Source organism: Brachyhypopomus gauderio, chromosome 2, assembly GCF_052324685.1.
Source record: "Brachyhypopomus gauderio isolate BG-103 chromosome 2, BGAUD_0.2, whole genome shotgun sequence".
Taxonomy (NCBI): Eukaryota; Metazoa; Chordata; class Actinopteri; order Gymnotiformes; family Hypopomidae; genus Brachyhypopomus; species Brachyhypopomus gauderio.
In genome coordinates, this window is record NC_135212.1 from 37,734,164 (window position 1) to 37,748,985 (window position 14,822).

The following is a 14,822-nucleotide window of genomic DNA, read 5'->3' on the forward strand; positions in this document are numbered from 1 at the left end:
CAGGGCCTGATCTGTACGGTTTGGGTTTGTGCTTTGATTCCCTAGATGGCCTTACTTTACTTGAAGGAATAAGAGGAGAAATTAGCTGTTTTTGCTTATTAAAACGCTGCAAAGGCTTGTGGTTTTGTTTATATTATTTAAAAGATCATGGAGTAGCCCTAACCCAGTAAGCATCAAACAGTCCCAGAATAAGTACTCACCATTTATGATATTTGACTATTATTATACTCTATTATTATACTGTAATAGCTGAGTATATTATGCTATACTATTATACTCTAAGAACACTTTTTTGGTTAAGTGGTGCATTAGCTGCAGAGTTAACACTATATCCTGTTTGCATGTAACATCTGGTCGCCTGGCATTAAAAATTGAAAGAGACAGGACATTTTGATGTCTCCTGGACACCTAACCCCTAACCAGTATATACATAAATGTTGAGGCCAGAGAATGATCGGAAACTTGACAGATTCAGGTGGACTTTTGTTATGATGTAGGACTCAATCTCTGCATGATGCGTGTTCTGTGTCTAGAGATCTAGGAATATGTGGCTCACGCCTGCACCCAGTGGGACAGGACCAGTCGCCTTTGTTGTGGCTTTTATGGACTGGGGGTCTTGTTTGGCTTTTTTGTTTTTTGTTTGATGGCACCTTGTGTATCAATCCGCAAATTCAAAATCAAGTAACCTTCGTCTTATATATATTTTTTGTAAACAATGAATTTTCTTTGGTCTAATGTGGTTTTAGTTTTTGGCTGCTGGCTAATATGGCTTGGGCATCTTGTTTTATGGGTGGGGGCCTGTGTGTGTGTGTGTGCGAGTGAGAGAGAGAGAGAGAGAGAGAGAGAGAGAGAGAGAGAGAGTGTGTGTGTGGGTGTGTGTGTGAGAGCGTGCGCGCGTGTGCATGCATAGGGGGTGGTCCTTGAACCTGTGAAAACTGTGTGATCTTATGATGTTAAGGTAATGTTCATTATGAATACCCATCTCAGCACCTCTTCTTTGGAGATCTATATATATGTTTTTGTATATATAAAAAAAATCCTCCACACATCTAGAGCAATGGCAATTCTGAGGGTTTTCTGATCCACTATTATTGCAGGTCTGGACTGAAGAAGAGGATCTATAATACTGTACTGCTGTTAATGATACAATGCTGTGGCACTGTCTTATTATGGTCTTCAATAAAAATGTTTTTATATACACTACCTGCCTCTGTCTTTCTAATTGTATGTGTGCAATTGATCAAAATGTCCTATGAATATATATAGATTCTTTCAAGAAACATCCTAATACAAATTATAAAACCTCAATGGCTTTTGCTCATTCCAAATTTGTCAAATGGCCCATATTTCCTAAAGTGAAAGAGACTCCTTTCAAAATAATAGATATATCCTGTAGTCATGTTTCTTGAAAGATTTACATTGGATGTTGATTTATGTGCCTTTTGTAAGTCAGAAGATGAATCCCTGGAGCTAGGGTTTTTTTTCATGTTGATATTCACAGTGTTATTGCATGGACATTATAAACTGGATTAATCTCAAACTTATCAACATCAAAAGAAGGAATGTTAGCATTTTATTTCTTTGATGCCATAAATGTAGTCATACTTTTATCAAAATACCACATTCACTACAGTAAGTGGAGGGGTACACAGCCCTCTTTCCTCTGCCACGATATGGGGCCCCCTTCTGGCTGCCTCTATCCACAGCTGCATGTTGTCCTGTTGTTGTGTTGTGTTTGTTCCTCTGGTGGGCGGGGCCCATTAGGTTTCCCCGACATCTGAGGATCGTTTGTCAGTCTATATGTCTTGTCTTTGTGTCAATTGACTCCTGGTTATTATATCCTTAATTTGTATTAAGTCACGGGTTTTGTGGTGTGCAATTTCTTCATTAAATCCCTTGTTTTCATATTATTTTTCATTAAATAGATTAAAAAACTTGATTTCACACCAGATCTCTAGAAATTTATTGTTCTAATCTCATTATATGGCTTTGCTCCTCTGTTCTGCGTATGTATGTATGTGTATATGCATGTGTATTGTTGTTATTTTTAAGATCTATAGGACAGTAGTGAGACCTGCTATGTTGTATGGAGTGGAGACAGTGGCACTGACAGAGACAGGTGAGGGAAATGGAGGTGTCTGAGATAAAGATGTTGAGATTCTCATTTGGAGTGACGAGGAAGGATAGGATCAGAAATGAGTTTATTAGAGGATCAGCACATGTAGCATGTTTTGGAGATAAAGTTGAAGAAGTGAGATTGAGATGGTTTGGACATGTACAGAGGAGGGAGGAGAGGTATATTGGTAGGAGATGGTTTGGACATGTACAGAGGAGGGAGGAGAGGTATATTGGTAGGAGAGTCTTGAGGATGGAACTTCGAGGCAAGAGGAGGAGAGGTAGACCTAAGAGGAGGTTTATGGATGCAGTGGTAGAGTATATGGGAGTGGCTGGTGTGTCAGTGGAAACAGGGCCAGATGGAGGAGTTTGATCCGCTGTGGCGACCCCTAAATGGGAATTGCCAAAAGAAGAAGATTGTTATTTTGTTCTTTTTTTTTTTGTCTGCTGTTAACATGTCATTATTTTGCCCACACAAGTTCATTTAAAATGGCATTGATTCTGCAGGGCCTATGCTGACTTCTACTTTGGAAAAGTTTGGTCATTCTGTAGATTATTCTGCTGAAATTCATTTGTTTCGTTCGGCACTGCATTGTAGTGTTTCCTGTACATAGTTAATGTGTGTGTAGTTGCTTTACATGTATGTCACCTTCTCACAGGTGAATTGGTAAATTGACATTAAGTGTGAGTGATGTTTTCGTTGAACCGGTGCATAATGTCAGGCACGGAAAATGCTAATTTCAAGATGCATGGCTTGAAATGTGGCATTCAGTCTTTTGAATTTGTATTGCATTAACACTGGTTTTTGATAGCATATTCAGGGGTAGCAGTAGGTAAATGCCCCCAGGTGCAGTCCTTGAATTTGAGAAAGTTGATCCTGGAAAGTCATTTAAAGGTCCTTGAAATTGATGTTAACCAAGATGTGGGGACCCTGATTTACAAAAGCCTAACCATAACCAACATTACCTAAACTCTAAACAACCAACATTATCTAAACCCTAACCATAACCAACATTACCTAAACCCTAACCATAACCAACATTTACTAAACCCTAACCATAACCAACATAATCTAAACCCCAACCATAACCAACATTTACTAAGCCCTAACCATAACCAGCATTACATAAACTCTAACCATAACCAACATTACCTAAACCCTAACCATAACCAATATTTACTTAAGCCTAATTCCTAAATTCTAGTTCTAAACATAACTTCTAATTGTTCTGCCACTAATTACTGCTCCACATTCATTCTACATTCATTCTACAGAAGTAGCTAAAGGTCTGAAGTGTGTGCTGTATATAATGTTGGAGTGCACTGGTGCAGAGAGACATGGCAGGACTATAACAGCTTGGCTAGTGACTCATGTCACCTTGACACCCAAAAACCCACACGTGATTTGTACATACACACAATCATTCACTAATTCGCTACAGGAACCCTCATGTGTGTTTATGGTAATCAGCACACACTCTGAGTTCATTCCATATTGGCTCTCCATATCCAGTTTTCAAAGATTTGGGGTTCCCTGATACATAGTCATTAAGACCATCATTCTGTATGTATAGACCAGTGTACACTCAACATATGCCTTCTAACAATGGAGGAAATAAGCCAGCCTAAATGCTAATGAGGATGCCTAATGTCATCTCTTTCTAGTAGACTGGTGTTGTCAGGGAGCCTGCATTTATGTGCACTTTTTAGACTGAACAGGCCTCTGGTTAGGGGATTAACCCTTACCGTAAACAAGCTTTTTGCATGGATAAAATTTCTGCCTCCAAACAGTTAATCTAAATCTTTTTCATTATGGACGCAACAGAAAATAAAACCAAGAATACATGACACTTAAAATAGTCCATAGCAGACCTATCAAAATCGGTTTACTTGTAGATCTACTTCTGATTTATTAAACATGATAAAGATGTCATTTTGTTTGCATTTATGCCTTTGTTTACCTGAAGATGACAACGGAAGAAACTTTGGTCGATCCTAGGGTCCTATATAACTTCTTAAGAAATGCAACAGCGCCATCTACAGTCTGAAAAGTGAAGTAGTCAGTAGTATTTATGGTAAACCAGCAAGGGTCATCCTAATTATTGTGGGGTTAGAATGAACTAGAAGTTAGCTAGTTCTGTAAACTTTCAGTTGGAGTGTATGGTGATGGATTGTTAAGGCATCATTTCTGTAGGTGAGAAAACTGAACAGAAAGGAACACAGACCATAGTGACGTGATGACTGGTGAAGAAGAAGGAGTAGACCCTCCACTGGAGCAAGAGTAACCCAAACCCTCTCGTCTCCATCTCTACCACTGCACCATATCAAACCCCTCACACACATAATAATGTCATCTTTTTACCACCTCTGAAACAATTATCACTTTGTCCTTTAACCAACAACAAATATGCTGAGACTCTAGTTGGCACATTATGTAACATCTGGATTATTTCAGTACTCATCACCTCACATCTGTATTATTATTATTACACTCTCCTGCTCACACAACCCTTGCTAAATGACAGTATGTCCAAAACTCGGTCCTCAGTCCAACCATTCTGGGTCCTGTTTCTCAAAAGAATCACTGTTAAGAACACCTTTAATGAGAGTGTTCAGTATGATTCTCGCTTTACTATTTAATATTGGTTTTTAACTATGGTTCACTGTAACTACAGCCTCTACCTGTTGTTTCCTTTGATCAGTAAAGAGCTCACATCTTTTAAAACTTTTAGCTGCAAAAATGAAACACACGCATCTGGTCTACTGTTCATCCCCTATCAGCTTTCCTTCACTCCCCATTGTCTGTATGATATTTTAGTTTGTATTAAAATTTGTGACTATTGGTGTTTTCATTAGTTCCATGTTCATACTCACACTGTGTGTGAAGTGTTTTCACTGCACCAGAACTGTGTTATTCATTTTGGTCTGTCCTAAGTTAACCAAGTTGTATCTTACAACATTTCTCTCTCTTTTATTGTATATGTGTATTGTGAAGGTTCTATCTAAATACAACTTAGACTTGATGTTGTCAACCATATTTTCTAACTAGCTGATGAGTTTATTTTAAATGAATTAACAATGAACATAAGAGGACTATCAGTGTAGAATTTGAAATGTATAACTTGAAATAATGTTATTTTCAGGAATCCTCCAACGAACAAATAAATAAACAAATAATAACAGCAGCTAGGTGCAGTCTCACCTGTCGCATTCATCAGTGCTATGAACCACATGCTCAACCAATGAGGCACACAGCCGGGGAAATAATCACGATACTACAGTAGAGGACAGCAATGTTTTCCAGGAAGGTGGTAGTTTAAGAAAAAGGAAAATGAACGATGTTGTTAATGGTGATTTATGGTGAATCTTTCCTACAGGTCATTTTTTCCTTGATTATTCATCCCTGAATTCCTAACCCTATGTTTACATCCACAAAGATAATTAAATATAATTCATATTTTCAAAAAAAACACTTCATTGTGTTTATTTATGAAGTGTAGAAGTACAAGCATGCAACTCTATGTAATATAAAAACCAAACAATATCATCAGCTGCTTTGCGGGTGGACTTGTGTTATGTCATTACTGTTTCTCTCAGATGTGCATTACTGCATGAGCACAGTCTTCCATTTTCTACCTATGTGTTGATGAACTGATCCATAATAAATGTCAGGCGCACTCATCGAAAAACATTACGGAATTGTTAGTTAGGCGGTAGGGGATAAATAAATCATGATTCAATGTTAATTTATTCCCTGGCCGGTCTCGGTAGCACAGTTCTGCGTTTAAGCGGACAATAGCAGACTCCATAGTGGCGTTCTCGGGTTACGGCGGGTGACGTTCGACACACCTGCTTGGACAATTAGTTCTGGTTTCTCTGCACATATACGATGAGCATGTTTGTAATATTGTGCAGGCCTGTGTGCACAGTGCTACGGATGAGCATTGGGACAGCGAAGGATGGAGTGTATGGAGTTCCTTGCAGTGTTTCAGTTCCACACTTTAGTCCTTTTGAAGTCCTTCGAAAGTATCTGAGCTGATTTAGGGAAAGTTGGCCCCCGAATTGTTTATCTGAGACATGGCGCCAGTGTGTCTGAATGGACACGGATAGTGCTGAGCTTGGGTTAATCCTGGTGTTTGACTGGCAGTCTGTTGCCCTGCTCACATCTGCTCATTCTCTATGTACCAGTTACTATGGTGCTGTAACCAAGCAGTAGATGATATGGACAACATGGGGACACCTGTTTCCTTTTTATCTACAAAGGGCAGTGTGTGTGTGTGTGTGTGTGTGTGTGCGTGTGTGTGTGTGTGTGTGTGTGTGTGTGTGTGTGTGTGTGTGTGTGTGTGTGTGGTACCATTTGAACTTTACATCATTTATGGGAAACAAATGCAGACTCGGCTGTCTCATGATGTTTATACAGAGTAAGGCTGACGTTCATTATGCTGTCCAATAAATCTAATTATAAAATGCTTGTGACATTTAAGAGGTCTATAACTTTAATCACATTTGTATATTAACCGTTTCCTATTTGTATAATTTCGGTAGTTTAAATTAAGTAAACGAGTAAACATTTACTCGTTAAGTAAATGTTAAGTAAACATTTTTTTTTTGTTTCAGCATTTTTTACACATTCTTATTCTTTCACTTATTTTGATCAAGTGAATATCTGAAAACAGCGAAATTCTCTTTTGTAAACATTGTGTGTATGCTAATGCGTGTTCTGCAGTATAGCAATAAATACACAGTAGGTTACAAAGTATTCTAATCTTGAAGTAAAGTGTTTCATAGTTCATGCTATGGTAAATTTGAGAATGTGGTTGATCATTATGGAATATGTGTTCAAGTTATCCTCGTGATAGTTTTAGGGTTATGATTAGGACTACTTAAAGCTGGTCCCCACGCCGAGAAAACAGAGTGACTGATCTAACAAAATAAAAACGTTCTTTGCAGGTGGGAAATGGCTTTTAATGGCTTTTTTGTTTAAGATTTTTATTTGTCTGCTTAAATTCTCATGATTTACCGACTTGCTGTAACAAACTTAAAATTAGTTTAAATTTGCCCTACATTCATTCTAAAGTATGCACCATAAACATCTGCAGCAGGCAAAACCAGCAGGTCCCTGGGTGTGTCCGCGTGCCCGTCTCGCGTTTCAACGTTCACACCGCTGCGCGCGCACGCACGCACGCACGCTGTTAGGGTACAGTTGAACCCGGAATTGTCTATCCAAGCAATATCCTCAATATTACGCAGCTGAATTGTGCAGATGCGTGACGCGGGAGACATGGGTCTGTGCAGAGGACCAGTAACCGTCCTCTGAATGTGAGACGATTCGGCTTCTACAACAGCGCAGCTTTACAGGAAAAAGATGGCGGAGTTCTCCCCGGTCCTGTCTCTTAGGGACGGAGGCGGACGGTTTGGACAGCCGTTATTTCCGAGGTCCCGGTCTGGTTCGGAGTCAGAAAGTGAACTGTCACAGAGCTTGGCACGAACTAAGACCCGCTCTTATGGAAGTACCGCTAGCGTAACGGCAACTTTAGGGGAGAAGTACATTGAGCATCGCGTAGCGGACGGCGATACCCTGCAAGGAATAGCACTGAAATATGGTGTTACGGTAAGAATGTCCCCTAGATTCATTAAAAGGCACACAAAATTACCTCCTGCATCAGTGTCGCTGCAGGCCTTGTTGGTCAGCTGTTAACATTTTATGTTGTGACGCCAGCTAGATGCAACTAAGGGCATCACCGTTCAACTCAGAAAGTGAACTCGTGACGATGAAACGTTCGGAACTTGGTGTAAATCTGGGCCTGTACGAACCCCCTATCTGCAGGAGACCCGCATTTCTGGGACAGGCAGCAGAATATTGGAGCTCTTAACCGCTCTGGCTACGTAAACAGATGTGTTAAAGCACAGAGGACACACATTTTCCTATGATTGGAGTTCCTACTAATGTGATTGACCCTTAGCGTCACGGTTATTATTATACCATTGAAGGGTTACAGAATTTCCAGAACACCACTTAAGTAGGCCATGGCAGATCTTGGAAGTCGTAATGAACCAAAAATGGACAGAGACCAGTTATTCAGTCTTTAGTCATTCTGAGTCAAAACAAGAGCGAGTTCCTGTGGTGGTGTAGCAAACCCCATGTGTTCGTGTGTTTGTGTCCCATCCTCAGATGGAGCAGATCAAGCGGGCAAACAAGCTCTTCAGTAGTGACTGTGTATTCATGCGCCACAGTCTGAACATCCCAGTGCAGCTGGAGAAGCCGTCTCTCTTTAACGGACTCTCTTTGGAATCGCCAGACGCCTGCGTGGTCCAGGAGACCCCCCTTGACCCCTCACCGCAGACGGAGGAGACTGCCTCCACGAATCCTGTTCCACGGCCCCCTCCACCTGATGAGCTCTCTGCTAAAGACTATTTACAAATGCTAGATTTGCAGATCAACCGCTCAAAGCAGGTTGCGAGAAAACTCAAGGAAGAAGGTTGCAGGTAAGAAGGAAGTAGCTAAGGGGTTGGGGTTAAGGTTGGGGTTGTCATCTAGCTTACCATGTGGTGTAGATATTCATCGTTTCAATAAACAAACAATTTTTAACCATAACAAAATTAGTAAGAGGTAACACATGATGGGTTTTAGAAGGACATAAATGTGTGTTTTGTAGTATGCACTTTTGTAGATACTGCTACCACAGAAAGGAGTAGCGTGTAGCTTTCACCATGGCACTGACTTTAACCTCTGAACTCTGATCAGTGTAATTTTCTTTGTTATGCCAGACTGAATGTGTGTGAGTGCACGTTAGACAGAGTGTGGTATGCACACTGGCAAAAAAAAAGGTCTTATTTGCTAGAAGGTAGCCATCAATCAGTATATCCGTTAATATCATGTTTGTAATGGATTCATCTCTGAGAATTTCCTACTGTATCTATCAAAATTGCATTTGTCTCCACAGACCAGGACAGAGAAGGCTTAGGCCTAACTGTTAGCATGGTGTTAATGCACTGCTAGCCTTTCCTAATGTCATGTACTCTGTTGTTTGAATGGATACATGTCTATAATAAGATTCCAAGAGTCTGTTCATCTGCACATAGTGCTGATCATTTATACACAGCAATGTGGTAACGGGCTCTATATTTCCTAAATATAGTGATTCCCAGACGGAGTGAGTCAGTAATCTAAGAGCAGGGATGAAGTAAAAAGGTGAAATGGATGATTTTTTCAGTAGTGACAACTCTAAAACTTAAAGAACCACGGCACCGTCTCTTCTGCCTATTCCCAGTGTTAACCAAATATAACCATATTATTTACTGGGTCAGTCCACAGAGGAGAGAGAGACATTTTGTGAACTACATTACCCATAATGTTGCAGTTTGACCACACACACACACACACACCACACACACACAGGCAGTGTTCGAAATGGCCTACTTCATACTATTGGCGTACTGCTTGGGCCCCAAATCAGTATCCATTATGCGAATAAAAATAAATTTTCTAGTACGCGAAGCATCCCTGGATGACATACTACTTCTGCAAATCTGCAAAATATTCCAGTACGTGAACAGAGCTATCTTCATGGTGTACTGCATCCCATCATGCAACGCTACGTTCACGTGACCCGGAGTATGCCTTGCTTTTGTCGCATACTGGAAACTGTACTGCATACTACTACGAGGACCAGTATGCAGTATCCGGTATATACTGAGTGCAGTATGCATTATCCAGTACTATTTTGAACACACACACACACACACACAGTCTGATTATTAGTTTCACCTGTGTCTTGATATCCCAATATGGGGCAGTCATGATCTGGTGGTTAGGGAACTGGTCTTGTGACCATAGGGTCGTGGGTTCGATTCCCAGGTCTGAGGCCATGACTGAGGAGCCCTTGAGCAAGGGACCTAACCCCAACTAGGTTAGGGTTAGGGGTGGGTTAATGTAGGGTTAGGGTTAGGTTAGGTGTAGTGTGGGGGTAGAGTAGGTTAGGGTTAGGGGTGGGTTAGTGTTAATGTAGGGTTAGGGTTAGGTTAGGTGTAGTGTGGGGGTAGAGTAGGTTAGGCTTAGGTGCATGAGTGCTGACTGAGGGCACCACCTCAGTAGGAAACTGACTAACAGTTCAGCTCTTTTTCTCCTCGCATCTTTTTTGTTCTCTCTTCTTTCTCTCATCACTCCCCCCTCTCTCTCTCTCTTTCACCACGCCCCCACCCATCCCTCCCCCACCTCCCCTCCACTGTCTCCCCTCTCACTGTCTTTTGTCTCTCAGGCCTTCACTGCATCTCTCTCATTACTTTGATCTCTTGGTATTGGATTATGTCTTTCTTTCTTTTGTGTCTGCAGTGTAGTATAGTCTCCTGTCTGGCTGGTATTAAGAGTGTGCGATAGATCCTACCTTCTGTGCCGAGACCAGGAGTCAATGACTGAATCAAGATGACGGCAGACATTTCATAGCAGGAATCTGGCATTCTGGCCAGTTGTAATGAGAGCTCAGAAATGTTCAGTACTGAGTACTGTTGTTAACTTGGATCCTCTGCTATTCAGGCATTATCTGTAATGGAATATACACTATATGGCCAAACGTTTGTGGACACCTGTTGATCATGCTTACATGTTTACATGCTTATATGTTGAAGATTCCATATAAATGGTGGCCATGATCAGAATCAGACTATTTATGCATTCAAGATGCAATATACAGTAGTGCTGATTGATTAATTTATTATTCATTATTATTTATGTTGATTTCAGTCAATCTGTGGAGATGTAATAATGTGAGCCACATTTCACTGCTGCACTGAAGATGTCAGTAGTGCTAAGAATGTCAGTAGTGGCATCTCCAATGTCTGTATGTGTAGTGAGTGGAGAGGTACTAGGGCTGAGGTGAAGTCAGGATTAGGGTTAACTCTAACTCTAACCCCTAAAACATGTTCCAGTGCTTGAGTCCAGTGGTAGTATGTTTCACACTGCTCCAGTCAATATGTTAGAGCACATTGTACTTTGTGGGACTGAAAATGTCTTTGCAAAATAATAATTTAAGAACAGAAGTAAAATGCTCTCAATTTTTAAATCTTTAAATAGTGTTGAAGACATGCTAAACAGGAGGACTGTATGGATCTATGGCTGCTGTTGCCGGCTATTTCTGTCCTGTCTATATAATCCACTTCTGGTTTCCTGGCCATGGAAACAAACTTAAACCAAAAGAAATTGGTTTAGGAAAATGGGAATCTGAGGAATCTGAAAAATACAGGTTCATGTAATGGTTACGTTTTATTGCAGACATTATGCTTGTACTGTACCTGTAAGCAGGATGTGGGTGTGTGTGTAATACCAATCTAATTCGATCTCTTCACCAGGAAACGAAATTTAAATTACAGCCATCTCGATAAAAGTGATAAAAGTTCATATTGATGAAAATGAAAAATGTCCCCAAAACATTCCCTGGAGGTACACGCACATATATTCACATAAACACACGGGCCTAGTGTAACATGAGAGATGGCTCAGAGAGAGGAGAATTCGGCTGAATTAGTAATGACCATTGAAAATAAATCTCCAGGTTGTTGTCACTTCCCTTATTTATCCATCTTCCTTCTTTAGTTGTTCTTTTTTCATCTTTTCCTTCCTGACCCCAGTTTCTTTTTCTTTCCTTACCCTCCCCATTTGGTAAGCCTATATAAATGAAGTACAAATTAATATTACATTGTATTTCTCTAAAAGCGCGCGCACACACAACTCCACACACCATGTTTAACTGCACAAGCCCAGTTCTTATCCCATGCTTCAAGTATACTGAATATAGAAAATAATATAATATAGAACATGAATCCCTTAACAAGTCTGCTAAAGCCACTAACAGGCTTCCTCATTCTGTCTCTCAAGGACAATCTTCATGTTGAGTTTCAGAAACCAAAGACTCCACAGAATCCCATAGAGGTTTAGAGGTGTCATTCCTGGAAGACACAGCTTGTGTAAGAGTTCTTGGGTCCAGTATGAAAGTCTTTGGCCTGAACTAGCAGGTTATAGTGCATCATAAATATATATTATATATATATATATATATATGTATCATGGGGCAGTCATGGCCTGGTGGTTAGGGAACTGGTCTTGTGACCGGAGGGTCGTGGGTTCGATTCCCAGACCTAAGGCCATGACTGAGGTGCCCTTGAGCAAGGCACCTAACCCCAACTGCTCCCTGGGCACCGGGCTAGGGCTGCCCACCGCTCTGGGCACATGTGATCCACAGCCCCCTAGTAATCACTAGCATGTGTGTGTGTGTGTGTGTGTGTGTTCTGACTGCACAGATGGGTTAAAAGCGGAGGACAAATTTCGATTGGGGTGTAAAAATCACAATTGACAAAATATGGCACATTTATTTTATTTTTATAAATAACTCCTCATGGTTGGCAGCTAAATCTGGGATAGTAAGACTGAGGCATATGTTGAGTTTATTGTAGTGGATTTTGCTCTTGTGTGTATATCTTAATTTTAACTTTCTCACCATTCTCGATATCTTGTGGATATCTGTGTCTTATCTCCCTATCACCAGGTTACACTGAAAACATGGTCAGTTATTCTGTAATGGTGTAAATAGTGGAACATTCCAGTCATTTCTGTCATTATAATCACTTCGTATTTCTGTTTCATTAGATTGATATATAATTGATTTATAGAAATGTAAATTGTCAAAACCCTCCTTGGAAATAGACTTTAGAATGGAGAGCATTGTTTGTTTGGTCTCACCTCTGACATTATTTGTTTTGCAGGGAGGAGGAGGATCTGTCCCATCCTCAGACATCATCTTAGGAGACAACTCAAATCTGATCACTGTTTTTTTACCTATTGCCATCCCTAATCTTAAACCTAATCCTAACCCTATCCGTAATCTTAACCCTAATCCCAACCCTATCCATAATCCTAACCCAACTTCGACAGCCCACCCTTCCTATTCTCTTTGTCATCACACTTTCTTACTTTTTTTTTTTTTTAAACCTGCTTTTATCAGTCCATGAAACAGGATTCGACATCTCCACTGCCTTTCACACATTACATTTACTGTTGTTGTTGTTGTTATTTATTATATTATTGTTATTATTGCTGTGTTCTACCCTCATCGTTATGTCATTGTCTATGGAAGAATATTAAGGGATGGCTCAGCCAGCAATGCTAATACAGTATAGGCTATGCTAATACAGTATAAGCTATGCTAATACAGTACAGGCTATGCTGATACAGTATAAGGTAACAGGTAGAACCTTGTTTCAGTCCTCCACTCAGTATTAACCACATTAGCATATTTAGCCAAATTCAAATTCCTTCAGGACATCAAACCTCCATCTGTCCATTTCTCTGCATGCCTTCAAAAGCTGCTGTTCAGGACTAATTGCATCGATCATCAACTACAATGAAGATCTCGGCGAAAAGTGCCACCTGGCACGTACATGTAACATTGTACACTGCTGATGGAAACTTCTCAAGTGATCTCTGTGAAAATATGACATCTGTCTCCAAGTTGGTGTTCAATCAATAATGCAGTATATGGACCTGTGTGTGTGAGTGTGGGAGCATTTTGACTTGACCTGACCTGCTGACTTTGAGCATTTTGGTTGTTTTTGGGGTCTGTAAGGAATAAATAGTTTGCAGTGTGAATGTGATGCTTTTGTGTGTAAAGTATGTTTTGAAAAAAATATATTGTGGTGTGCTTTCGAATCTAAAGATCCTATTAAATGTATGTATAGGTCAAAATGACCTAATTGGTTCATTATATGTGTATGTTGCTGAGATGTTTTCTTCATTCTAAACTGGTTTGATTGGTCTGTGTATACGGCGAATGGGTTTGACAGTGGTTGTACAAGACCTGTTTAATTATGGACTGTTACGCTTGTCCTTTTACATGTAAAAATGTGTCATCACACTTGAGTCACGATGGAAACCACAAGACGACCAAGAGACCCTTTAAAATCCTTCAGCGTGTTGCTCCCAGTCCAGAGAACACACGTTGTGCTGTAAAACTTGTTTTATCTGCAGGATTTATGGGCCCATGACAAAGTATCAAAATATTCACATGTTTCATTAATGCGGGGATTAATGCATCTGATATCCTTTCTGATCTAAGCTATCCAAATCCATCTGATGTCCTGTCTGATCTAAGATATCCACATCCATTTGATATAGTCACAGCAGGCGTGGCAGTAGACTGTAATGCATACCTCTCAAGTCTCCCATTTTGTCCGGGAAACTACCGTATTTTACCCCTCTTAATAATATTAAAATATTAATATTTTACCGTAAATTTCCCGTATTGTAATATAATAAATTTTCAAAAAGCATTCAAATGCCTCTTCAAAATTAATCATGTCGCTAGCCTCGCGAGAAAGGCAACCTGCAGGAGCCCGAGTGTCAGTTCTTGCGAGGTTAGTGCTGACAGCGGGAACACCAAACCCCGAAAACAAATCAGAGATGCATGAAGATTACGAGAGAGAAGGCGTTCCTACCAAAAAGCTGAAGACTTCGTGTAAAATATAAGAGGTCCTGGATGTTGGTTGGGCTGGTGGGAATGCTTTCAGCAGCTAGCGAAAAACTGCCCTTATTTTTAAATCAAAAACTTGGCAGGTATGCAGTGATGTTACATCAATTCATTCATTACTTCAGATGATGACATACATTCCATGATGTTTGCAACTTGTTTCATTTCAGTTCCAGGGACATTTGACAGTAT

At 40.2% G+C, this 14,822-nt stretch overlaps 1 protein-coding gene across 1 annotated transcript; it reads left to right on the forward strand.

Moving 5' to 3' along the window:
- The first annotated feature begins 7,262 nt into the window (after nucleotides 1–7,262).
- On the forward strand, nucleotides 7,263–13,885 carry lysmd2 (LysM, putative peptidoglycan-binding, domain containing 2). The gene is made up of 3 exons (XM_076995356.1): nucleotides 7,263–7,726; nucleotides 8,288–8,601; nucleotides 12,871–13,885. The coding sequence occupies exons 1-3, from the start codon at nucleotides 7,481–7,483 to the stop codon at nucleotides 12,908–12,910; spliced, it is 600 nt and encodes a 199-aa protein (XP_076851471.1). The 5' UTR covers nucleotides 7,263–7,480; the 3' UTR covers nucleotides 12,911–13,885.
- Nucleotides 13,886–14,822: the final 937 nt, after the last annotated feature.

Excerpts from the sequence above, each read along its gene's own strand:
- lysmd2 (XM_076995356.1), top strand. The coding sequence starts at position 7,481 with ATGGCGGAGTTCTCCCCGGTCCTGTCTCTTAGGGACGGAGGCGGACGG. Across the intron at positions 7,727-8,287 it reads CACTGAAATATGGTGTTACG|ATGGAGCAGATCAAGCGGGC; the intron begins GTAAGAATGTCC and ends TCCCATCCTCAG. Across the intron at positions 8,602-12,870 it reads CTCAAGGAAGAAGGTTGCAG|GGAGGAGGAGGATCTGTCCC; the intron begins GTAAGAAGGAAG and ends TTTGTTTTGCAG.